The 24,661-nt window shown below is 40.6% G+C and overlaps 1 protein-coding gene across 1 annotated transcript in view; it reads left to right on the forward strand.

Annotated features, from left to right (window-relative positions):
• SETD3 (SET domain containing 3, actin N3(tau)-histidine methyltransferase) overlaps positions 1–23,826 on the forward strand; it is a 76,359-nt gene extending 52,533 nt beyond the window's left edge. The window contains exons 7-13 of the mRNA XM_087447961.1: positions 10,317–10,375; positions 11,284–11,398; positions 16,253–16,327; positions 17,459–17,625; positions 18,506–18,591; positions 21,615–21,775; positions 22,471–23,826. Coding sequence (XP_087304087.1) covers positions 10,317–10,375; positions 11,284–11,398; positions 16,253–16,327; positions 17,459–17,625; positions 18,506–18,591; positions 21,615–21,775; positions 22,471–22,920 — 1,113 coding nt within the window. The 3' untranslated portion in view covers positions 22,921–23,826. The remainder of the gene's footprint in view (positions 1–10,316; positions 10,376–11,283; positions 11,399–16,252; positions 16,328–17,458; positions 17,626–18,505; positions 18,592–21,614; positions 21,776–22,470) is intronic.
• Positions 23,827–24,661: the final 835 nt, after the last annotated feature.

Genomic DNA, 24,661 nt, shown 5'->3' on the forward strand with positions numbered 1-24,661 from the left:
TCACCCTATAATTCAGTTCATTGCAGCTGCAAGGGGGGCATATTTACCAGTAAGGTTAAAATATTTGTTTTACTTATCAAATCTCAGAGTAGTATGTTTGAAAGTTCCCTTTTCAGGAGATACAGAAAAAGTAATCTAGACCTTTTTGAGCAATAGCTCTTCGTTAGCGACTTAATATTACAAGAAGAGAAGTTTTGTTACCTCTTTTTCTCTATTCCCTCAGTTGGGACATTTGTAATTTCGCTTTACCAACAGTGACCCAGAGCAGTAGTGTTGGGGATTTTCTCTTTGATTGGTACCTTTTGAGCACAATTCAAGCACGGGAAATAGAGAAAAGGAAGGAATATGAGTAGTTCTGAGGTAGAGGAGGGACCAGTGGTCCCATGACTGGCCATGTCCAGACTCTCCCGGCAGAAGTGGCCTTGGAGCTGTGTTCTCTGCCATGTGTTCTCACCCACCTCCCTGTGACCAGCAGCCGGATGTGGTGCAGCAGAAACCTTTACCCTAGATTTCATCATCATTGGGATTTACCAAAGTAAACTCACGGCAGCTGGTGACAGAGTAGCACATGTGAGGTATGAATTCATCTGATGTGCCTGAGAATGTGGATGTTTCAGAGGTTCACTCAATTGTGAGAATTCTCCTGAATCGCTAGGACTGATGTATTACGTCAGCATTTGGCTCTTCTTTATCAGAATCCCAAGTCTGATATATTCAGGTTCTCAGATTCCGTGGTGCACCCCTAGAGTTCATTTCTCACTAGCTACTCGTAGACTTCTTCACTTCCTTTAGGCTTTAAGGCAGAACATTTAAGCGGCCAAGGTTCATTTCCCTAACAACATGACAACTAGGAGAGTTGAAAGTAGCAAAAAGATAATGCCCGTGTAAGAACTGGGAGATAATCTTGGTTTAATGATTGATAGAGCTGTGGGGTGTCTTAGAGCCTGTTTAGAATTATCATGAAAATGATAGGAATTCCAGATAGTGGAATATTGTAAGTTGTTGGGACACCAGTGTAGCATAATTCTAGTGAAGAAAATACTGGAAAGTAAATTCCAAATATGGTCCCTATGTTTTAAAATGTAATGAAGGAAAGGAGTATACACATCTACAGGTATTTGATACATATCTGTTTTCTGAGACTGGGGCTCTTCAGTCCAGAATGAAGAGAGTTGGGCCAGATGATCTCTAAGTTACCATCTAGGTTTGAGATTTTATGACTGTAGATAGTGACTTGTAACTAAATATGGTATCCTTTCTGGTGGTTTGGGAAATAATAGATTCATAGTCTTAGTTTTGCTACTATTGCCTGCCTCTAAGCTTTATAATGTCCTTTAAAATATCTCTGTGCTGAATTTTAAATGAGAGCAATATTTGCCAAGCATTTTTCTAGAATTTCACCAAGAAAAAAATATATTTACTGGGGCCAGCCCAGTGGTGTGGTGGTTAAGTTCGCGTGCTCCACTTTGGTAGCCCAGGGTTCGCAGATTCGGATCCCGGGTATGGCCTTACACACTGCTTATCAGGCCATGCCGTGGCAGGCATCCCACATGTAAAGTAGAGGAAGATGGGCACAGATGTTAGCTCAGGGCCAATCTTCCTTACCAAAAGAAAAAAAAATTTTTTTCCCATATCAGAACGTATGCTTTATTTATAAAAATAGGACAACTAGTTATGCTTTGCCTTAAACTCCAGAAAACTATTGAAATAGGTCATTATCCCAGCCCCATTATTTATTAAGTGCATAAGCTGGGACATGCTGTTAGCTTATTGGTCCCTCAGTTTTTGCGTAGTGTAGAATGGGGCTAATAATAGTGCCTATTTCATAGTAATCATGATGATTAAGTTATATAATACACGTAAAGTTCTCAAGAGTTTCTTGTATAGAGTGCTTAGCAAATAGCGATTGTTAATATCTACCTCCTTCCTTCCTTCTCTCTCAGTCTCTATTTTTCTCTCTTTCTCCTGGAGATACAGAGAGCTTTCCCATGTACCAAGACATGGTAATTCCTTTTCTGGGACAAGGGTTTATACATTATATGCATGCTCTGAATGTCAGTCACCCTTTCAAGGAGATGGCTTTCACAGTGGCAGTCATAATGCTCTCCTCTTATAAATGAGTGGTAACTGTGATCATGCTAGCTTGATTAGTTTAGCCAGAGTCCAAAGTCTTTTTTTTTTTTTTTATAAGATCAGCCCTGAGCCACCATCCATGCCAATCCTCCTCTTTTTTGCTGAGGAAGACTGGCCCTGGGCTAACATCTGTGCCCATCCTCCTCCACTTTATGTGGGACGCCACCACAGCATGACCTGACAAGCGATGCGTTGGTGTGTGCCCGGGATCTGAACCCAGGCTGCCAGCAGCAGAGTTCGTGCACTTAACCACTACGCCACAGGGCCGGCCCTGAGTCCAAAGTCTTTACCCTGAATTGTTGAAATCTGCAACAGCTGAAATGAAAAATAAAATACTGTGAGCTGATGGTAAATAATTCTAGCCTGCTTTTTATATGCAAATGTGTTTTCCTGAAACAATAACCACTTTTTACCATTGTGTTTGTTTCTAGTTTCCTTAATGATAAGTTTGGGGAGTCGCAGGTACATGTGCCTTAGGAATAAGCATTGATCACTTGGCGGAATTGTCTTTTTGCAGACCGGAGAAGAGGTTTGATCATGGCTTAGAGTCCTTAAATTAATCAGCAGATTGAGCTTTTTTGGGCGGGAGAGTGTCAAAAGGCAAAGAAACAAAGGATTTAAGAGTTTAAAAGAAGATAGAAGTTGCTTGTCTGACCCCCTTTTCAGATGAGGAAAGGGAGACACGGGGTTGGGTGATCTGAGATGACACCACTCAAAGGTGCACACTCTGCTGGGGTGAGCCGGGGTGTGGTGGAGGGAAATGGTGATCATTGGGTACAGAGGGCTGTTGGGCCTGGTCCATGTTGCTCCTCATTGGATTCTTAAAATAGAGTAGAGGTTTCTCAAAGAAATGTATTTTAAAGATAGATTGGGGGGGAGGGGAAGAGAGAGAGAAGATTCTCTGATCCCTAGATGGTGGAAAAATATTCTATTCGTAAGAGATGGAAGATAGAAGAAAAGGGAACCCAAAGCTGTTTCTCTGGAAGCCCGTGGGAAGTGCCTCTGCGCAGCAGGGGTTCCCACCCTGGCCGGAGCTCTTGAAGAGGGACGCGGAAACAGATTACCCTGGGTTATAATCTGATCACAACCAGATTACTTGGTTACCCTGGTCCTACCTCTGTCGCCTTCTGGAGTCATGGTGGTTTGGGAAGTTGTCACCTCCTATATTCTCACTTGTCAATGGTTTAGGCCATTAGTGGATCCACAGAGAGGAAATCTCCTGTGTCCACTAGGTCGCAGCTCTCCTTGACTGTCCAGGGAAAAGGGCGGGAGACGTGTCTCCTTCTCACTTGGAAGAAGAGGATCTCTTTGAGTGAGGCACCATGTGAGGCCTTGAGATTCCCTGTGGGTCAAAAAAGACGTGGTCCCTGCGTCACTGAGTTTACCTCCTGTGGCCAAAAAAAAAATCAATGCGCGCGCGCGCGCACCGTGGCAAGCTGAGGTCAGCCTGGGAAAGAAGGGCACCAGGCTGGGAGGACACAGCACAGAAACCTGGATGGTTGGGGAAGGGGGACACTCTGGCATCATCTGTTTTTTTAAGTCACTTACCTGACTGCTGCTTGGCAGAACCCCCCGAGGATGTTAACGTGTCTTTACGTCCACCTTCCACATGGCGCCTAGCAGAGTGCCTTCCACTTCAGAAGCAGTCAGTAAATAAAATATCTAGTCCTAACCCATTTTCAGTTTTTTTCTGAGTCAGTAAATATTTGTTGAGTGAATAAATGATTGACAATCAAAAATGTTGATTGATTATGACTAAATTTGGTTGCTAGTTGATTGTCCGTCCATCTTCAGAGTATACAAATGGTAACCAATGAAGTTTTTAAACAAGCATATCTTTTGCAGTGTTTTAACAAATTTCAATTTAATTTGAACTGGATGTAGGTTATAGATTTCATTGTCTTCCATGGAAAAAACCAATTCTTCCATCTTAAAGTAATTTCATAAATTTATTGAACAATGTTGATATTTCTCCATTAATCTCATTTTCTTTTAAAAATTTCATTAAAAATTTTTATTATAAGGTAATACGCATTTGTTATAGAAAAATTAAATATATATAAGTGAAAAGCAAGCAATTTAAATTTAATGTGTATTGATGTATTTATTTGATGTTATTGAGTGAATTCAATGAACTTTATGATGAAAAATTCCCTGAGGAGTTGGATGTAATGTATGTTTAAAAATAAAAGTCTTAAAAATTGATTTTTTTCCTCAAGAGCCAAATACATGAACCATGCTTTGATTCTGATTTATGGTCATCAAAACTAAATTCTAGATTCAATAGATATTTTGCAATTTGTCATTCTGTTGAACTGTGGTATAGCCACTTAGGAAATGAAATACAAGCAGAAGGGTTGATTGAGCTACTAGAAATGTGTTGCCTTATATGCTGCTTCTAATTAGCCTCGTTTGGAGAGAGGGGGAACCTCAGTGTTTTTAGTATGAATTTTCCTTCTGCCCACCCCTCCTCCCCGTTCTGCTCTTTCTTTCTACCTTCCTGTGTTTCCTCCATCTGCCGTCTGTTGCTGTCCCCTCAGTGCTCTGCTTTCTTCTTCTTGTTTCCCTTCTCCCACTTCTCCTTCACTCAGCTTCCTTCAGGGGAACCCTCTTCTCTCCCTCTGGCCCCTTCCCTCTATGATTGGTACCATCTAGGCCTTCAGGATGCCTCTTTTCTCCCCAGTTTGCAAAGAACCTAACATTTGCTGAGACATAGCATCCACAGTGAGCTTAAGCAGGATGCCACAGGGCTGCCCTGCAGAGGAATTTCTCAGGTGGCATTGAAAGCACCCAAGATCTCTCGCCTATGTGAGATGGGGTCACATTTCCAAAACTTATGATTACATCCGCCCCCAAATAGTCAAATCTCAGGTTCTGTAACTGATTTTAACCTTGTGGAAATGAGAGGAATGGAACCATCCCTAGAGTTAGGTGTGTCTCTCTACGGCTAGTTTACCCTACTGTCCCTGTTAATATATGCTTACAAAGTAAAGCCAAATACAATCTTAGACATATGTTAGAAAACTCTAATTGCATGCTATTATGGTTTTTTATCAGAACAAACTAGATACAACTTCTAAGTTATATTTTGTCATTCCTGATACTATAGAGCCATTAATGTCACTGAACTACATATATATATTTCAAATTAACAATTGATTATATATTATAGCAGGCTATAAATTCTTTAAAATATAGTATTTAGGGGTCATTTTTATGAACTGAACCACTTTCCTTTTAGTATGTTTAATGCTTTATTGAAGGTGATTATTAAATGTATTCAACTTGATTTCCTTGTAAAAATTGGTCTAGGTAGAGATGAGTATTCTTTAGAAAAGTAAAGATCTGATTTTGAGAAGTGTTTGTATCTTGGAGGCGTTTATGTGTTGTAATCTTTTTTTTTCCTTAGAGGGATTGAATCTTTCTTTAGGTTAAATGTGTTTCTTCTGAGAATTGTTTTAGGAAATACCTCTCCATATATTTATAGAAGTGCTTATCTTTATTTTATTTTAAAAATGCTTATTGTTAAATGTTAAAAACAAAACAAAACAAAAAACTTTAACTCAAATGTATTTGTTCCTGTGCAGAGCTGTTAATGTTTCAGAGCTGTTTCACATACTAGATGTTTCTGAAATAGGAATTCACATAATAACAAATTCTGCTTATTTCGGTTCTCCACAAAGGTTTGTTGTATCAGCTTAAAATAGGCCTGCAGCTGATTCGTGTAACACATATTAACTGTTTATTTAGTTTAAGTACATGTCTGTATCTCTCATTTCTGATCAACCTGAAAAATTTGCATGCCGCGCAGCAGCCATCTTCTTTTATACTTTATTAAATATCTGTCAATTATAAATATCAAGGTTTTACATTAATGTCAAGATAGTACATCAAAAATTCATGGAATATGTGACTTTTTCCAAGGGTATTTAATACTTAATGCACTTGTGTCATTTTTCTTTCCAGAGATATTGACAGGTTTTATTAAGTGTTTGTTAGGGAGATTTCATTTTTATCAAGGGACTATAAAGAGAAGCTGTATGCTAAATCAATTTTTTAAAGCCAGAATATTGTTCATTTTTTCATCTTCAAACTCTTGTAATCCATAGGTTTTATTTAAATTTCTTCTTGGTTTATTTTTGTTTTATGTGAGTTGATAGTTCAAGACAGAACTTTAATAAGGATCAAATATGCTGACTGTAGTGGTTTTTAATTTCCTTAAGCATAGCTTCCAGACCCATGCAATATGGTAAATTCTTCAAAATGTCATACTTACATATTTAGCAATATTACTTCTTTTTATTGAAGCCAAACAAACGATTTTAGATATTAATCTTTCCTAAACATAGTGATTATTTTGTACTCGGTACCATATTACTGTGTCTCCCCTGGAAGGCCTCCCTTTGGTGGAAAGGGGAGTGGAAGGATGCCTCCCTGGCTGGCCTGGCGTGGCGGAAGGGGACAGGCATCCTCTTACAAGTAAGCTCTTCAGGGCTTCCCGCTGACTGTGAGCTACAGCAACTGTTCGTTTCTCCAACTTCGAATATTATAATGCTCAAGAAAGGGAAAATATCAGTCACTTAAAAAGCCCGAGGAAAATCTGTGGCTGGTTTCTAACCCTGTTTTTATGGGGGGGCGATGCTTGGGCAGCCCCATGGCACTCCTGTTGGGCCCCGGTGCCCAGAGACCCTGGCACTGTCCTCTTTCTGACACTGCCAGACAGACCCTCGCCCGTCCCTTATGTATCCACGACTTGGAAACAGCTATCACAGATAAAACTAATTGGCCACAGTGAGTAAGTTTCCTGCTTTAATTTACATTTTTGTTTTTAAAGTACAGGTTAGGATGTCTTCTATTGGAGAAGGCATGTCATCATAAACTAAACCCTTAGAGGATTTTCTCTGTGAAGTGAGGAATGTTCATTTATCCTCCTTATAAAGTATGAGCTTAATGACATTCATCTAAGAACAGTTTAGGAACATTCAAGTTACTTCAGATTAAAATTATAATTTTTGGAAAATGTGTTTTTAAACCTTAACTTGGTCTTCATCAGAGAAAAGGCTTAGTGTTTAAAAAAAAATCATCCTGTCCAGAGTTTAAATAGTGTTTGGAATAGACATTTTTTAATTCTTGTTCATTTTTTCAGGATATGTGAAAATATTTATTTTTAAAAATAAATGTTCTTTGCATGCAAATTATTTTCAATATTTGAATGTCTCAAGATCCTTGTAAAACTATTATATAGTAATTTTAAGAGGTAGGATAGATTGTTTTAGAAACCAGATTTTGCTTAAGTAACGCTGAAACAGTAGCCCCTTTAGATAAACCCAGTTTTGGTTTACAACAAGTTGCTGTGAAGGCCTTGCCCTGGGAAACAATTCAAGAACTCCCTGGGGGCCTGCCCCGTGGCTCAGCAGTTAAGTGTGCGCGCTCCGCTACTGGCGGCCCATGTTTGGATCCCGGGTGTGCACCAACGCACTGCTTGTCTGGTGGCGGCGTCCCACATGTGGCAGCTAGAGGGATGTGCAGCTATGGCATACAACTATCTATTGGGGCTTTGGGGAGAAAAGGGGGAAATAAAAGGAGGAGGATTGGCAATAGATGTTAGCTCAGGGCCAGTCTTCCTCAGCAAAAAAAGAGGAGGATTGGCATGGATGTTAGCTCAGGGCTGATCTTCCTCAAAAAAAAAACAAAACTCCCTGACTGTAGCCTATTCTACCATGACGCCAGTAGGTGGCGTTAGTGTCACAGTAGTGACAGCCCTGTTGAAATGGAAATTATTTGCCTTCCTCCATAGTGTCACATTTTTCTTCAGTGTAACTGTTAAGTGCATGTGTCTGTCGCAGAATAGCTTTTTATACCAGAATTACGTACGGGTAGGCACACCCTATTTTTTTAAGCAGATAAGAACAACTATTTCTAACAGATTCTGCAAATATTACATAACTCTACAGCCAAAATAATCTTCAAAATTAATCTGAAGAAAGCATTTGCACATTTTTTTTCTTGAGTTTTCTTTACGACTTCATCAGGACTGTGAGCGTGAACTTATATCTTCAGTAAGAAATATATATAAATAGTAGGAAGGGAAACAGTTTGGAGAATTAATTTTCCTTTTTGGTCTTTGAGGAGGTCGCCCTCATCCGAATAGTTTTCATAGAGTCTATTTAAAGGTCTTTGAGTGTTGAAAGATTCTTCCTCAAGTCATTTTGACATTCAGCATTCCAATTTTGAAAATTGTCATCTTTTCTTCTATTGAATGAGTCAGACTTTTTGTGGGGGGAGGGTCAAATTTTTAATACTTAGGGGATTTAGCATTGGAATTTACCAGCTTTCAAAATACCATAATGCATTCCACAGTTTAAATGAATTAAAATATTTTAAAATAAAAACAACCATGCTGTCCCACCTCCTAGAGTTTGAAAAGAGATGGGATATGCAACATTCCCAGTAGATCAGATAATGTGAAATTTCATTTTATTATAAGTGAAAGGAAATTTTAGCAACAGAATTCCTTCTTTGAAGTTCTGACATTGTGGTACTTCTTATCATCAAATTAGTTTTGGGTGGAGGGACATTTCTTATCTGCTGAATTTGTACCTTTATGAGAAAAAACCTGAACACTGTTGTAGTTGTTTCATAATTAAATGGAAAGCGTCTTTAAGACTCTTACAACATAGTCTTGCATTTCATTTGTTACAAAGAAGAGGCAGTAAGAAGCTGCCTCTCCCATCTTCCCTATGGTTGACAATGATACTGCTTTGTTTTTTTTTTTTAACCCCAGAGGTAGGATTTCCTTATCTTCCTGTAGCAGCTAGAAAATGCCCCTGGGCATTATGTTATGTTATATATTGACTTAAAATATATCTTCTTTAATTTCATTTTTTTTATCACAACATTTAAAAATTACGTGCATATATTTTTATATGTTGACTTTTCTTCCAAAGGGTTAAAACCAGGCTAAGGATTAGAGGGGAGAAGTGGGCACCTGGGAGCCCACACCCAATTGGCAGCCTTTTGTAATACATAATTTGCCTAAAATTGCACATGGAGCACCAGCTTTTGTTTTCTAATTGATTTACGCTTTGAGCCACTTTTACCTCCTCCCCTACTGTCCTGCACACGGTGCCAGCGAGTACATTACAGTGAGCGATGATAAATTACCTTGCACTTGTGATGCTAATGCGTCAAGGGTAAAACCTGCATCCTACATCTCCATGCATTAACAGTGGTGCAAAGATGGTCCTGCAGAATTTCATCTCTCTCTCGGAAGTCACCATTTGTTCGTTTGATCACTTACTGCAGTCTGTCCATCAGACTGTAATTGAAACTCAAGATTAAAATTATACCATTACAGCTTTTACTTTCTTAATTGAGACGAAGTTTTTAAGCACCTGCAAGGTCTAAGGTGGGGCGGGTGTTGTGAAGAGAGGATATGAAATGTATAAAATTTTCTCGTAAGTGGGAAGTTTTGGATATTTTTACCAAATGTTCTTTTGTCCAGAAAAAACAGTAGTCAGATATAAATATCCCGATCTCTATTTTATCATTATCTTATTTGTTTGTAAAATTTATTTTGTGATTTCACAAAACTGTATTTTTCTTGATTTTCTGTGCGTGAGCTGCATTTACTGTGTGTGTAATTGATTTGTATGTAACAAGTTGATTCCCATCCAGACAATTTAAGTCAGAGATAAATGAAGGAACTTTCAATTTATTAGAGTGCCTTTAATTGTTCCTTTTATTGATATAAGGAGATTTGAAATCTATTCACAAGGGTTGTGCAACACGTTATGACAAAAGACATAAAGGAAGGCCAGACGGACACCTAACTTGGGAGGCTCCAGGTTTCTGTTTGGATCAAATACTCGGTGTGTGAGTGAGCCTACCTTTTGTAAAGTCAGTCCACCTTAAATTTTATTTTTGTGTGGTGTCTGTGGGTTCTGGTATCGAAATATGAAGAAGCAGATTTATGGCGGCTGCTGGGCACAACAAATTAAGTTGACAGTGATGTATGAGAGCATAATAGCACGATGATCCCTCAGTAGCGCGGCTGGATGCCTCCTGCTTCATTTGGCTCTTGTTAGGATCTGTTAGCAGCTAAATAATGGAATTCTGCTGACTGATTTCTGTTTTCCCTTTTTCTCTTCTCACCTCTGCTTTCTAAAACTTCTAATTCCCAGACCCATCCTCATGCCAACAAACTGCCCTTGAAGGATTCTTTCACTTATGAGGACTACAGGTTGGTGGGGGGGTATGTGTGCCTGTGTGTTGGGGGGGCGGTGTACAGGATTTCTGTGATGCGTGTGTGTGTGTGTTGTGGGGGGGCATGTGTGTGTGTGGGGGGAGTGTGTTGGGAGTGGTTTCTAAGTGAATTTGGGATCTTGGAAGTGAGAAATGCTTCCGTAAGAAGTGACCTGTGTGACCATTTAAAGCCCCCAAACAGAGCTGGTCTTTCAAGAAGTCATCATGGACAGCAGGGATAAGTGTCAGCATTTTAATAGCCACGTGGAAATTACTGTTAACCTGTGGCGGTCCGGGATTAGTTGAGAGGTAGCCAAGTGATACTTGAGATTAACGTTAGTGTGGGGCGGTCATGATGATTTTTTTTCTTTTTAAATAGACGATTTTAGTGTAAAGTGGGGACTTTTTTTTGAACAAAAAGATTTAATTTACTGCACAATGTTATAAAAAATAGCCATCCACATTTGTAGAGTTCTTAGAGGATTTCTGATCAGAAAGGAGTTATATTGTTTGCTTTTCATTGAGGCTTAAAATAGGTACAGAGTCAGCATGTGGGTAGAAGAGGGTGGGGTCGGCTTGGGGCTGGGGTCTGGGCAGCAGTGACACCCTGGAGACCACCGTCCACAGCCCACCTTCCAGACCCTCCTTCTTCCTGGGAACATCCTCCCTTAATCAGTCACTCCTTGATTTCTTCTGGCTCCCTTTTCCTTCCATTTCCCCCTTTCTCCCCTTAACCCTAGATTTAATTTTAAATGATGGTGAAGAAGGCCAACTATCCCCTTTGGTACTTAGGAAAAGATTTTGAAAATTCTCGAGAACTCAGACAAACCTCAATTTCTGGTTGAGTTATAACTGTGAGGGGCTTTTAAGTGTTCTGACCATAATTCACTTTTCTCATTGTTACAGGTGGGCAGTCTCTTCTGTCATGACTCGACAAAACCAGATTCCCACGGAGGACGGTTCCCGGGTGACCCTGGCGCTGATTCCTTTGTGGGACATGTGCAATCACACCACCGGCCTGGTAATGACACCTCTGTGTTGTGTTTAATCAGGGAAGGCTGTGGTGGTCAGGCTTTAAAGTGGACATTCGACCTCCAGACCACTTTCCCCCCTTATCACCTCCCTCCAAAGGGAACAAACAAAACTGAACCGAGCCACCCCTCCTGCCTCCCACAAAGAGAAGCGGGTATTTTTTCCTCACTATGTTTACTTAATCCTGAAAAAACAAGAACCTGAATCTTACTTATGTATCACTTTCAAAAACCACAGTGAACTGCATTTATTTGCTAAGCCATAATTCCAGCCTAAACCTTCATTTTCTTATCATATTGAACCACAAACTAAATCAAAGTTTCTTTCTTCTTATTCTTTTTAAAATACCGACTTATTGAAGAAAGCTTTCTTTCTCGTTTTTCATTTTATGTTCCTTGTTTTCTTTCTTTGCTGACTATGTTTCCACTTAGGTTCGTTCCTCTGATTCTTACCTGTCCCTCTGCCTTCCCCCGCTGTGCTGACACACCCCGTGTGTTAACCTGCTTTTGTTCGGTGGCGTCCCTGCTCTCGCTGGTGCTGGGCGGGAGGAGGGTGCCCTGGCGTTGTGCTCTTGGCCTTGGGTACAGGATGCTCGGTGTCGCCAGACACGGGAAGCACTAGTCGGAGACATTTAGAAAATAGGGGCGTTTTATGACGACTGTTAATTACGACGACGTGTAAGAGGAGGAAGCCTGCTCCCTGTTCCCCAGCATTCTTTGGATTCCAGGCAACAGCGGTGGTTGACGGGCTCTCTGTGCTGAGACGGTTGTCTGGGAAAGACTCCCTGATATTAGTAAATAGAAATATGACCGACTTCAAAATATTTTGGATTTTTGAACATTATGCTAGAATACTGGTTTGGTTGGTTTTTGTTCATCTTTTCTCAGTGTCGGCTTTCTTTGTTATTATTAGCAGTATTATAAATAGACTGGAAAAATGCTGTAAATGAGTATTTCACATCTAATTCCACAAAATGGCCAGAACACATGTACTGTGTGCCAGACATTTAAGATAGAATACCCTGGTGCTAATTGGGAAGGTCTAGCAGCAAGTACTCTTACATGGTAGAGAAGGAATAGTTCTACTTTTATAATGATATTTTTCTTTAATTTAGATATGCTTAATCTAGTTAGCCACTTTAAGAAATAGTAACGTGTTTTATCATTTACTTTCATTAATGAATAAACTTTTATAGTCTTTGTTCTTGATTTTTTTCCTTTAGAGCTATTTTAAACTGATCATAAGATTGAAGTTTTAAAATTTTTCAAGTAGCTTTTAATATTTGACTGTAGTATTTTTCTTTTTTGAGAAGCTCATTACTTCCCAAACTTGATTGATAATTAGGGTTTATTTTTTTTATTTCTAAAATTTAAACAGCACATACTTTATCATAAACAAAGAACCAATTAAACAACACGGAAGCCTATGTAGTAACATGTGGAGGTTCCCTTCCCCACGGGTTCCGGCCCCAGCAGCCCCATGGTCCGTCCACTCGGTGCCTCCCAGCTAACTGGTTACTGGCTTAGTGCTAATCTCTCCCATCCTTTTGCTGTGCACCCTCACCGTCTCGAATATACACTGGTTTTTGTGTTGCTTTCATGTAAATGGGATTAAACTATTCACTTTTCTCCCCCTAAAAGTAAAAAAAGAAGTTTATCTCAAAATAAAAATAATGAATTGATGACAGCTACTAATTCTGTAGCTTCTCTAATACTATTGATGAAGTCTTTAACCTACCACAGTCCTGGCAAAAACATTGTAACCTTTAGAAGGTCTATACTGGACGTTAGTGCTTTTTCTTATAGTGGTTATTTTCCCTGCATACTGAACCCTACACCTTTGGTGGACTGTTTCCCATTATCATTATAAGACTTTATGGGAAATTTCGTCTGGCAGAACTTAAGACTCTATTTTAACACTGTGAAGTTGTATATTATATGTATTAACATTTAATCTCTTTTTTAAAATAAGATAGTTTAAATTAGGGCTCGGCTTTGAGACAGTAGATTTTCTTTTGTGTGTGTGTCTATTCTGACAATCGCTGTCTGTCTATTCTGACTATCACTGAGGGAGTAGACAGAAATTTGTAACCCAGCAACACTGCGTGCTTCTAACAGTGTCCCAAAAACCTGGTTATGGGAGTAGAAATGGAAGAATCAAGTCTGTGACAGTAATTCCAAACCAGTAGCAGCAAGGAAAAGCAGAGGAAAATAAATGATAGCCTAGGCCAGAGATGCTGGCGAATGTGAACTAATTTCCCAGCCAGTGCCACTCGGAGAAACAAATTTAGACAAGTTTATAAGGCATAGTACTGAGCTGTAAGAAATAATATATCTTGAGATTCTGCATGACTTGTTCAAAATTAACATTAAGGAGCAGGTCTCCTTTCTTGAGGTTGTTCAGTTCATACAGAGAAGGACACCTCTAGGTGGTTTATAGGCCACTGTGTTAGTTTTGATGGTAAAGTGTGTTGGAATAATCAGCCTTTGTATTTGAATATGTGCCTCTGTCAATCAGGATGAAAGGGCATTGGGAAATTCAAGCAGAATTGAGGGAGGCTCTTTTTCAAGGTTTTTCTGTTTGAGTACTGAAAAATCTAAAACATGTAGGCTTAGGTGAGGCTTCTGGTCTCACAGTGAAATCACAGGTTTTTACAGTAGCAGACAAGGCCCCTGCTCAACCTGTCCCCCCTACACCCCTGCACACATGGGTCTGGTGCCTGCTGTTCTCAGACACTAGGGCTCGCCCCCTCAGGGCCTTTGCTCTTGCTGTTCCTCTGCCTGCAGCCCTTGTCCCTCAGCTGTCTGCAGGACTGTCACAGCCCTCCTCAGGCCAGGCCCCCTGAGCACCCTGTATAAAATCGCTGCATCTCCCCTCCCGTCAGCTCTTTCCTGTCCTCGTGTGTTTCCCTCCATCGTCTAGATCCTGTATTTCTCCCTATTTACTTTTGTACGTTGGCGGCTTCCCCCATTCTCCGTCCTCCTGCTTGTGCTCCCATCCGGTCCCTGTGTAAGCGCACTCCGGACTGCCAGCCTTCCCGGGCGGGGAGCTCACAGGCCATTCCTATTCCACACTTCATTATCAAGGTCATGGTTGGGGGTCAGAAAGGTGAACTTGATGTTGGGCGGGAACTTCATGGAGCTGATTTTAATCTGAATCAAGTGTTTAAACTGTTCTGTGAGTGAAAATGTGCCCGAGTACCTGGCTTCATTTATTTCTTATTGCCTTCATATTTCCCAATGGTCTTTGCAGATCAGAAGTATGAAGGATTTCTAGATACGTGGTTAATAAACCATTGGTTCTGGGGATATTGGGTTTAAAGATTAGCGTTACATGGCCTTCCATCCCAAAATGCCATTCCTTAGACTCAAAAGTAATCTTTTGGATCCAAGCTGTTGATACCTTTGTTAGCAAGCAGCCCTTGCTGCTGTCTTGAATTTTGATTCTCCAGGATAGAATGAGGAGGTCAACAGTAATTAATGGGCGTCAGTAGGTAACCTGAGAGATTGAGGGGCTGCTCTGAGGGACAGGCTTCTGAGAAGGAGCTTTTAATATACTTTGGGGACCTCTTCTTTCCCTGGGGGGGGGTCATGCATCAAGTGAATATTCTCAAAGGCAACGTCAGGTCTTAGGTACAGTGTGCTAAGCACTGAGGACGCAGAGGTGACAAGAGGGGTCCTGGTCTGACTGACGGGCAGGTACACAGGCACTGGTGTTGGGTCAGGGGGACGTCAGCATAGGGGCTTGGGGGTACAGAAGGAGAGTGGGGGGAGACGAGGTGTCCCCAAAGAAGCCAGGGCTCAGGCAAAACAGGAGCAGAAGGTGGTTCCAGGCACAAGGGAGCCAGAACAGTGGCCCAGAGTGGCAGGCGAGTGGTTTGTTGAGGCCGAAGGGAGACATGGGCTTCCTCGTAAATTGACCTTGGTCTGAAATTTGGATTTTTTCTGAAGGCAGAGTGGAGTGCCACTGAAAGGTTTTAAACAGGATATTGACATTGTAATGTCACTAGGGATGCAAGAGGGGCAGTACTGGAATCAGACCAGTTGGAAGGTTCTTGCTAACGATAAGCTAGGCAACAAAGAACAAGGACCTCAGCCATGTAGGGGAATGACGGGGAAAGAAATGACCCAAAAGATGTTTAGAAGATAGAGTGCTGACCAGTTGAGGCATGAAGAGTTTCTTTGTGACCTGTGTGCCAACACCATGCCATTGCCTAGCCCCCACCTACAGGGGAGATGTGGGTTCTCGGTGTAGTTAGTGGATTTTCTGTATTTATTAGTAACGGGCTTAGAAATTCTCACAGTATAGCTCTCAGCAGAAAGTAAGTGAATAGAATATAACTAAGTTATTTATTTTTCCTTTGCTTATCTGAAAGTTTTAACTTCTCTAATTTCAGAGTAAAATATGTACATAATTCAGGAACAGAGCTTTTCTTTTTCCCTAATTTTTTATCCAGTGGAAAACACACTTCACTTTCTTCATGGTAAAACACTAGATAAAGCCGGTGTTTGCAAGTCGATTCGAGTTCTCAGAGATCCTGCTTCCGTCTCTGGGGGCTCAAAGGCAACAGCCTTGTAATAAATGATTATGTATGGTGGAGACCAGCAAGTGATAATCTATACAATATATTTTCCTAAGAGTACGTCCTTTACTCCAGATATGAATCTTCCATATAAATTTCTGGTGTAAATAGAATTAATTAAAATAACCAAGCAGTTCTTTGCCCAGTTTCATAAAGCAGGCAGAATGCACCCTTTTAAATACCTTTAGATCTCTTTTATCCTCTAATTGCCAAAAAGACCCTCATGAGTGAGAGAACTGTGTCCTCCTTTCTCGTGGCCAGATCACCACTGGTTACAACCTGGAGGATGACCGCTGCGAGTGTGTGGCTCTGCAGGACTTCCGGGCCGGAGAGCAGGTGGGTGTCATTTCCTAGAGTCTCCTACAGAATGTGGGCTAGCCAGTGGGCACTGAATTAGTATTGTGTTGGTAATTTTAAAATGGTATTTAACTTGGACAGAAAAATTGGGAACTTATATTTAGGATTGTTTTGGGACACATCGTGAGACCTAAACCTGTAATGAACATATTGTGCTTTGAGTTGGACCTTTGGGTCCACAAAAGAGAAAGATTTAAATGCAGTTATATGCACAATTGACCTAATTTTGTAACATTGTCAACTGAAAATAAACTTTGTGTTATGACAGTAGAACAGATTTTTCAGTTGTATAAACTGCATTGTTTTCATTTCTTTTTCTGTTGATTAGAACCTTCTTTATGAAGAGGCAATTTGTTTAAGTGGCACAAACATAAGGGAATCAGGAACCATAAGATCTGTCCTCTTGTACTTTCAAAATAGTCTGAATTTTTATCTAATAATTTGGGCGGGGGCAGGGTTAAGCTTTTCAGTAAGTTTGAAAATATGCATCTAAGAACACCTGCGCTCTACGTAGCAGTGTTACCACCAAACAGATAATGCAAAAAACAGACCTGATGCAGACCATTGACGTTCCAATTGAGCCAAAATGAAAAAAGATCTGCTCTTTCTGCATAAAAGTTCATAAACCCTCCTGCTAGGTGCAGAATTGCCGTAGGATCTAGAAATGGATTTCTGACAGACATTGCTTTAAACTCTTCTAGAAGAGACTCTCTTGTACTAAAAGGAAAGGAAGACTGTGGTGAATTTTAAAGTGCAGTCGTAAAGTAATAGTCTTGCTGTCCCTCGGAAGGACAAGAGGATTATGAGAGAGGCCTGGTGACCCCAGGCTCCTTTGTGTACTAGTGAGGCCTACGTGGGTGGCAGAAGCCAAGGCTCATCCTCACCCGTCTCAGACAGTTTGGGAGGTTGGGGAGAGTGCACACCTTGCTGAAACCTTGCCCTGCTCCACATGATGTACAGAATAGGTCTATGATCACTTTAGAGCTGTTCCATCTCGTCAGTGTAAAGTCGAATTAGATATATGAGAAGTGATCCTTTGCCCTGCTCTGTGTTAAGAACGGATGTTAAGTTTCTTTTATGTTCCTTTATTTTTTCTTCACTGCATCTCAGATTTACATTTTTTATGGCACTCGGTCAAATGCAGAGTTTGTGATCCACAGTGGTTTTTTCTTTGACAATAATTCACACGACAGAGTGAAAATAAAGCTTGGAGTGAGTAAAAGTGACAGGCTCTACGCGATGAAGGCCGAGGTCTTGGCTCGCGCTGGCATCCCAACGTACGTAGAAAAAAATGGGTCAGCTCTTTCCTGTGGTACTTGAACTATTTCCAGTTGCATAGTGTTTAATTGGTGTGTTAATAAAACTTCTCTACAGCAGTTTGTCTTAATCCCTTTATCCCTGTTACACAGCAAATTTAAACCATTGCAATGCATGGTAATTTACCAACGTTTTCAGATAAACATAATTGTGTCGTTGGGAGCATTCACAGTCAGTTCTAGGGGATATGGCCTGAAATCCTCATCAAGTTAAATAAATACTTTAGTATCGTTAATGTCATTTACCTTGAAAAGGTTAATGACCTGGATCAATTTGTTTCATTTAATTCTTTGCCACCGTTAGTTTCTGTAATGAAGTCATGATCCTCAGTGATTTCAAGAATTTTTGGTTAAATTCTTTAAGATTTTCTTGCATTTGAGGTAAAAATGATAAGACAAGAATTATGATTTATTAGTTCTCCAGGGAATGGAGGAACCATTCTTAATGAAAATGGATTATCCAGACCTTTTTTTTATTGAACTTGTCAATATTTGATTAATGATTAAAATGTGAACTCAACATAAATTATTGTTAGCATTTTTTAAGAACCATGGGTATGCTTAATTCTCTTAACGTGTTGTATGCAACCTGAGATTAAGGCTATTAGACTGTAAGAATTGCTGAAGAGATGGTTAGTGCCATACTCCTCGGTCAGCCCATGCCTGCTGCATTTTGCAAGGACTGAAAATTGTGCCTTCAGAGTTCAGATGAGGCGTTGGAATGACTCGTGCCAGCTCAGCTCCTTGAGGACGCACATGATTGTAGATTTAAGTGACTTCACTTTGGACAAGTAGGTAACTCTACAGCAGGGTGACTGATCTTGTTTCCCGCTTTTGTCAGCTCCAGTGTGTTTGCGCTGCATTTTACGGAGCCACCCATCTCTGCCCAGCTTCTGGCTTTTCTCCGAGTATTCTGCATGACTGAAGGTAAAGCACTTCAGGAAAAAAAAGATGTTGACTTTTTTTCCTTAAATTCATGAAATTGTAAGGCGTAGGGATTCAGGTTAAAGAAAAAAGTGCTTAAAACTAAAGACTTTTTGGGAGGAGGTAAGATGGTAATATTGGAGAAGGAAGAAATTGATCTGTTTTACCCTGGAAACATTTTATTAAATCATCTATATGTTGCCAATATTCATTTGTAATAAACAATTCTTCACTGCATTGGAAGAAAACTTAAAACATCTTGGATTGTCTAGCTAGATAAAAATTCTACTTTTTTAGATGGGAGTTTTTGATGTGCTTATTACCCAGGACTGTTAGAACCTGATTTCACTCACAGTGTACTACTAATGTCTTTAATTCACCCAGAGAAGTGAAGGATCGGTTGACACCGAAGTCATGTGATCAGCAATGGCATATGTGGGCCACAGGCTTCATTTGTTAACCCCCTCTGTATTCTGTATGTGAAATTGCCAGCAGGCCTTTCAGTGCCAGGTATCCTGTTAGAGTAAATAACACTGCAAACAGAATCGGTTTAAATCACAAGATATTCTTGCCCACAGCCTCTTGCTTCAGGCGCAGAAAGAGTTAAATATAGGTATTGAGCATCTACCTTTACGTTTGCTGAAGACAAAAGATTTGGAGTTTCTTATACTGAGAGTTCACCTCTTGTGGTTCTATTTTCATTTTTCATCTGAAAATGTACTCCTGCAAATCCTCTGGTCCTGAGGTTTCATTTTTGATTGTGTCTGTGTTGCTGTTGTTGTTAACGACCTCAAATCCTGTGAAAAACAGATTGGGCAGGAGTGAGTGAGTGAGTGAGTAACTGCTGAATTGAACAGACAAATAAGTTTCCTTCTGAAGGAAGCTGCCTGAGCACTAGGGAGGAGTGGTTTAGGCCAAAACAGTAAATCGTGGCCCCTGGAGGGGAGTCTGCTGGGCTCTGCTGTGCTGAGCTCCCCGACTGCACGTCTGGATCCAGGAGGAGTTCTGCCCAGGTCCAGGGCACGGCATCAGGGTGGAAGGGGAAGAACGTAGGCCCCTGACACAGAGGGCAGTTTAGACACCAGCTGCAAAGCCCGAGGAGGTGCGAGATGGTCCTTGTCCCTGATAAGCAGCCATGTTGCTGTGGACTCACTGTCACTCCTGTGAGAGCCTTTGGTGATTTTGTACTTTGGTAGTGGTTCATCAATTCAATTTAATGAACACGAGCTAAGGGTTAACTGTGGGCTTTTCTTGCATCTAGTATAGGGATACAAAATCGAATGTCACAATTCATATCCAGAAGGAATTTATAACTAAGAGAGATGATGGTGATGATGATCCCTGTAATCTGTGAGCACCCATATGTGCCAGGCATGATTCTCAATGTGGGGCAGACTTGATGTTAATCCTCATCAGCCTTGCGGGAGGTAGCGATTCCCACTTTACTGATGTAGAAACTCTAGTTCAAAGAGGATGAGTAACTTGCCCGCTGAGTTCACAAGTGATGACTGACTCGAGCCCAGCTCTGCTCACTCCAGAGCACAGGGAATCCAGCAGGGTGTTGTTCCTTCACTAGAGGAAAGACCCGGAAGGACTCCTGCTCTCGAAGCCCTTGGCTCATTTCTCCGAGTGTTCCAGACAGGTCGTGTGGCGACACTGTCTTATTCCCCTTCTGTAGGTTCTATTTCTCCAGTAATGTGAAACGGGTCCAGTTTCACTGCTAGAAAGCAGCAGAGAGAGAACGCTCTCCGTCTGCCCCTCCGCTTTCCAGCACTGACGGGTAAGACTTGGGTGGGTTGAGGAAGAAAATGAAAATAGGAACCTCAGTATCGGGGCTTCTACAAAGAGATTTCTACCACTAAGGAAGCATTTTTTTTCCATCTTCATTATTTTATACAAAGAATATAAACTGAAGAATCAAAAATCTAGAAATCCTGAATTTTATCATGATCTTTTGCTAACAAATGCAATTTAATAAATTTCTTTTTTGAACATTCGATTAACTTCTATTTTCTTAAAAAAAAAAAACTACTTGAATTATTTTAGGTCCGCTGATTCTCTTTAGTTTCTCTTTAGTCATAGAAAGACAATTTGTCATGTCAAGACAATTGATGTATTCTTGGAATTACTCTAACTAATACTAATAAAAGTTTGGTTTGCTGGCAGCAGAAGTTCTTCAATTTGAATTGTAAATAGTGACAGCTGTGGGGCATTTTGCTCTGAAAGAGATACTGTCGCATAATTACATAAGAAGCATGGGTATATTTCTTGAGCATGAATAGGATCGGCGTGTTTTGGTCTTTTGAAGATAATGTGCCAGGAGATAAAATGCTCAGAGCAGTTGCTGAATTCTTTCCTCTTCTTAAATATATTTGAACTTAATTGAGATGTTCACTTGTGTTTATTTGTAATTCCTATTTAAATCCTTGACAAGTGAGGGATATAGGCACATTTTTCATTAACTAAGATTTTTACAGTCCATTTTCTTGTTTCTTTCAGTTTGCGGCTTACTTTATAAGATGAGATAAATAGCTTTGTCAGGTCCACTACTGGAATAAGCACCAATCAGACTTAAATTTAGAAGGATCACTGGATTGTTGTGCTGGCTTTCATTATTAATATTTACATTGATGAGCTAAATGTCTCTTTGACCCAGTTGGTGTGGCTTACAAGAAGGGTGTTGTGAAAATAAGGAGTATGTCACTATAGATTGTCTTTAAAAAGTATCTTATGAGACTGTCTGAAGGCTCTCAGCGTCCCTCATAAAAACAGTGAGAAATGGAGTGCTACGCCAAGCTTGGTCTTGATTCCAAATCAAGAAGATCTCATCTCTTTTTTCTCCCGAAATTTCATTCTATCTCTGTCTTAGAGAGCCTAGGAATGGCTGGCTGATTGATCAAGGAGAGCTTTTAACCACAGGAAAATGACATTGTTGGAGAATATATTTTGTTAGGTGGACTGCTTGTTAAAAACGAGAAGTAGTGCTGTTTTCCCCCCTAACAGATGGCTGTTTGTATTTCTTGTAGAAGAATTGAAGGAACATTTGCTAGGAGATAACGCTATCGATAGAATCTTCACCTTGGGTAACTCTGAATATCCTGTTAGCTGGGACAATGAGGTCAAACTTTGGACATTTCTTGAAGATCGAGCCTCGCTTCTTTTAAAAACATATAAAACAACTATTGAGGTAATTAGACGGATTAAATGAGGATTTGAGCTTTGTTATGTTTTAAAAGATGTTTAATAAGAGATTCCTTCCTAAATGTAAATTACTGTAATTCTTTAGCAAAATCATTGTGTATTTGACGTTTTTCATTCAGCTTATTAATATTTTTCTGTTTAACATGTTTATACTTAACCAAAGAATCATACTGAGGCATTGTTGAGAAGATAAATTTTTATTTATTTAATACTTTTCTATAATTTCTAATTCATGTGATACAACAAACATAAGTTTTCATTTGTGGTTTCAAAGTTTACCATTGTGTCACTAACTTCAAATACTTCTTGTTCAGTTCTTCATTCATTCATTCAACCAAGTGCCAACCCCTGGGGTTCCATCAGAGCAGGAGACAGAGAAGGATTAAAAATAAGTGAAGTTCCCTGTCAGCTCTGTTAGAGCAGCATTTGATGTAGGCTCTTCTGTTTTGTTTTATGATAGTTTTATTGAGGTATAATTATATACAATAAAATTCACACTTCTATTTCGATGTAAGTATATAGTCATGCAGCCACCTCCACAGTGAAGTTCTAGAACCTTCTGTCACCCCCAAAATTTCCCTCATACTCCCATCCCCAGCAACAACTGCTCTGTGTTCTGTCACTGTAGTTTTGCTGATTTAGACTTCTTTATAATTAATTTTGCTCCTTTTCATTTTCCAGGAAGACAAGGCCTTCTTGAAAAACCATGACCTTTCTGTTCGTGCAACAATGGCCGTCAAGTTGCGCTTGGGTGAAAAAGAGATTTTGGAAAAAGCGGTGAAGAGCGCCGCGGTGAACCGGGAATACTACCGCAAACAAATGGAGGAGAAGGCTCCGCTCCCCAAGTATGAGGAGAGCAACCCCGGGCTCTTGGAGAGCGGCGTGGCGGACTCGCGGCTCCCCCTGGTCTTGAGGAACCTGGAGGTGGAGGCCGGCATGCAGGAGGCCCTGACCCTCCCGGAGGCCGTCAGCAGGGCAAAGGCTGCGGAAAACGGGCTCGTGAATGGCGAGAACTCTCTCCCCAACGGGACCAGGTCAGAAAAGGAAAATTTAACTCCACAGGAAAGTAAAAGAGCGACTGAAGACGCCAAAGAATCTTCTTCAGACAGCACTGAGGAGGTGAAAGAGTAGCCCTGAGCTCTGTTGGGGAATTCAGTTTAGCAAAAGTTTATGAACGGTCTATTTACGTCGCTGTGTTTCCTTGTTCACATTTTTCTTTCTGCAGAGAGGAAGATATGTTTTTGCTGCTTTATATAAAAATGATTTTTTTAAGTTATTTAAAAAATCTAGCTTCCCTTTTTGATTAAGATTGCCATCTTGCTTCTAGGCAAAACAAGTTATCAAACCACGACATCAAAGGGGGAAGAGGTGCCTTGGAAGATTTTGCAGACCCATTGTGGGCAAATGTATTTTCTTCCTGGGGAAGAATTCAGTTCCTCGATCAGCTGTGCTTTTGTGGGCCTGTCATCTTGACAACCAGAATTAAAGCCTGCTCTTCCTCCTGCCAACAGGACTTGGTGCTGGTGCACTGGGTGGGGCAGTTAGTTGCACAGCGGAAAACAGGCTTGAGGTTAGGAAACTTGAGAGTCTGGGCAAAATTTCTTTTTTTTTCTCTAAAAAAAATAACACCCCAGTACCAAAAGAAAAGGTAAGGTGGCAACCTTATTTTTAATAGTTTTAAATGTTGATGATAATCCTAATTATATAAGTACACAGACACATATATCTAGTGATTTCTAAAGATTTGTTTACTTTTCGTGTTTTGTTTTACTGTCTTAAGAACTTGTCCTTTCTCCTTGAATCAAAGTAGGACATGCCTCATCCTCCTAATTTTACACGTTGCCTCTGATTTTGAAGTGGTGCATTTGATATCCAGCGCTGGTGACGGAGTTTGCAGACACACAGTGGCCCATAGCTCTCCGTGGTTGTGTGCCAAGCGAGGTGGCTCCCTGACTTTTCTGGTTTTCACAACAAGCGAGATTTTCAAAGCTACACTTTTGAGTAAAAAGCCTTATTAAAAGGAACACATGATTAATATTTTTGTCTATTCCTTTTCTTCGGAGCGGGACAGGCCCTTTGAATGGAGCTTTTACGCAAACCATCCTACTTACCCACCGTGCAGTTTTTGAACCTGACCTGTGTCGTGTGCTGTGCTCGCCCTGGGGATTCAGAGATGGGTGAGAGGCTGCGATCAGCCCTTTTGCAGCCCGCAAGGGGGTGCCCCGGGAGGGCCGCAGGGCAGCAGGAACACAGGAGGAGGGATGCTTAAGTTTTAGGGGAACTAAAAGCTTGGCATGGTGTCCTGGGGTAGGGGTGGGATCCATCCCCAGAAAGCCACCAGTTTTCAGGTTACCAATTACCAGTCTTCCTTAACTACAAATTTCCACATTGTTTCTGATGTCCTAACTATTAAGCACATCAATTATTTTGAAAAATGCTATGTAAATTATTCACCAAACTGTTTTGGTAAACATTGCTGCATACAGTAATCTTAGGATACTCCCATGTTTCTCCTTGGAGAAGACACAGCTCTGCAGATAAATTGCCTAATTCTCTCCTGAGGATACATTGCCTTCTAGAGCTCAGCAGGTCACGGTAACCTGCTGCAGCAGACGCTAGAGGCAGGCTCATCCTTACATGAAGTCGGCAACGTTTACCTGCCTTGACCCCGGTGACTTTCCTGCCTTTTTGGTGTGCACACAGTCTAAACTTATTACTAAGAGGACGCCTGTGACGGCCAGCTCTCCGATGAGCCTTGTACCTCAGATGCTTTACCAAAAATATGAATGAGGCTGTAATTTCCAAAGGGCAAAAGTGCTGTCTCACTCAAGGAGTTTCTGCTCTGCTATAGAAGCTCTCAGGACTAGAACTT

Source organism: Ceratotherium simum, chromosome 24 (assembly GCF_057802395.1).
Source record: "Ceratotherium simum simum isolate JZ-2026a chromosome 24, ASM5780239v1, whole genome shotgun sequence".
Lineage (NCBI taxonomy): Eukaryota > Metazoa > Chordata > Mammalia > Perissodactyla > Rhinocerotidae > Ceratotherium > Ceratotherium simum.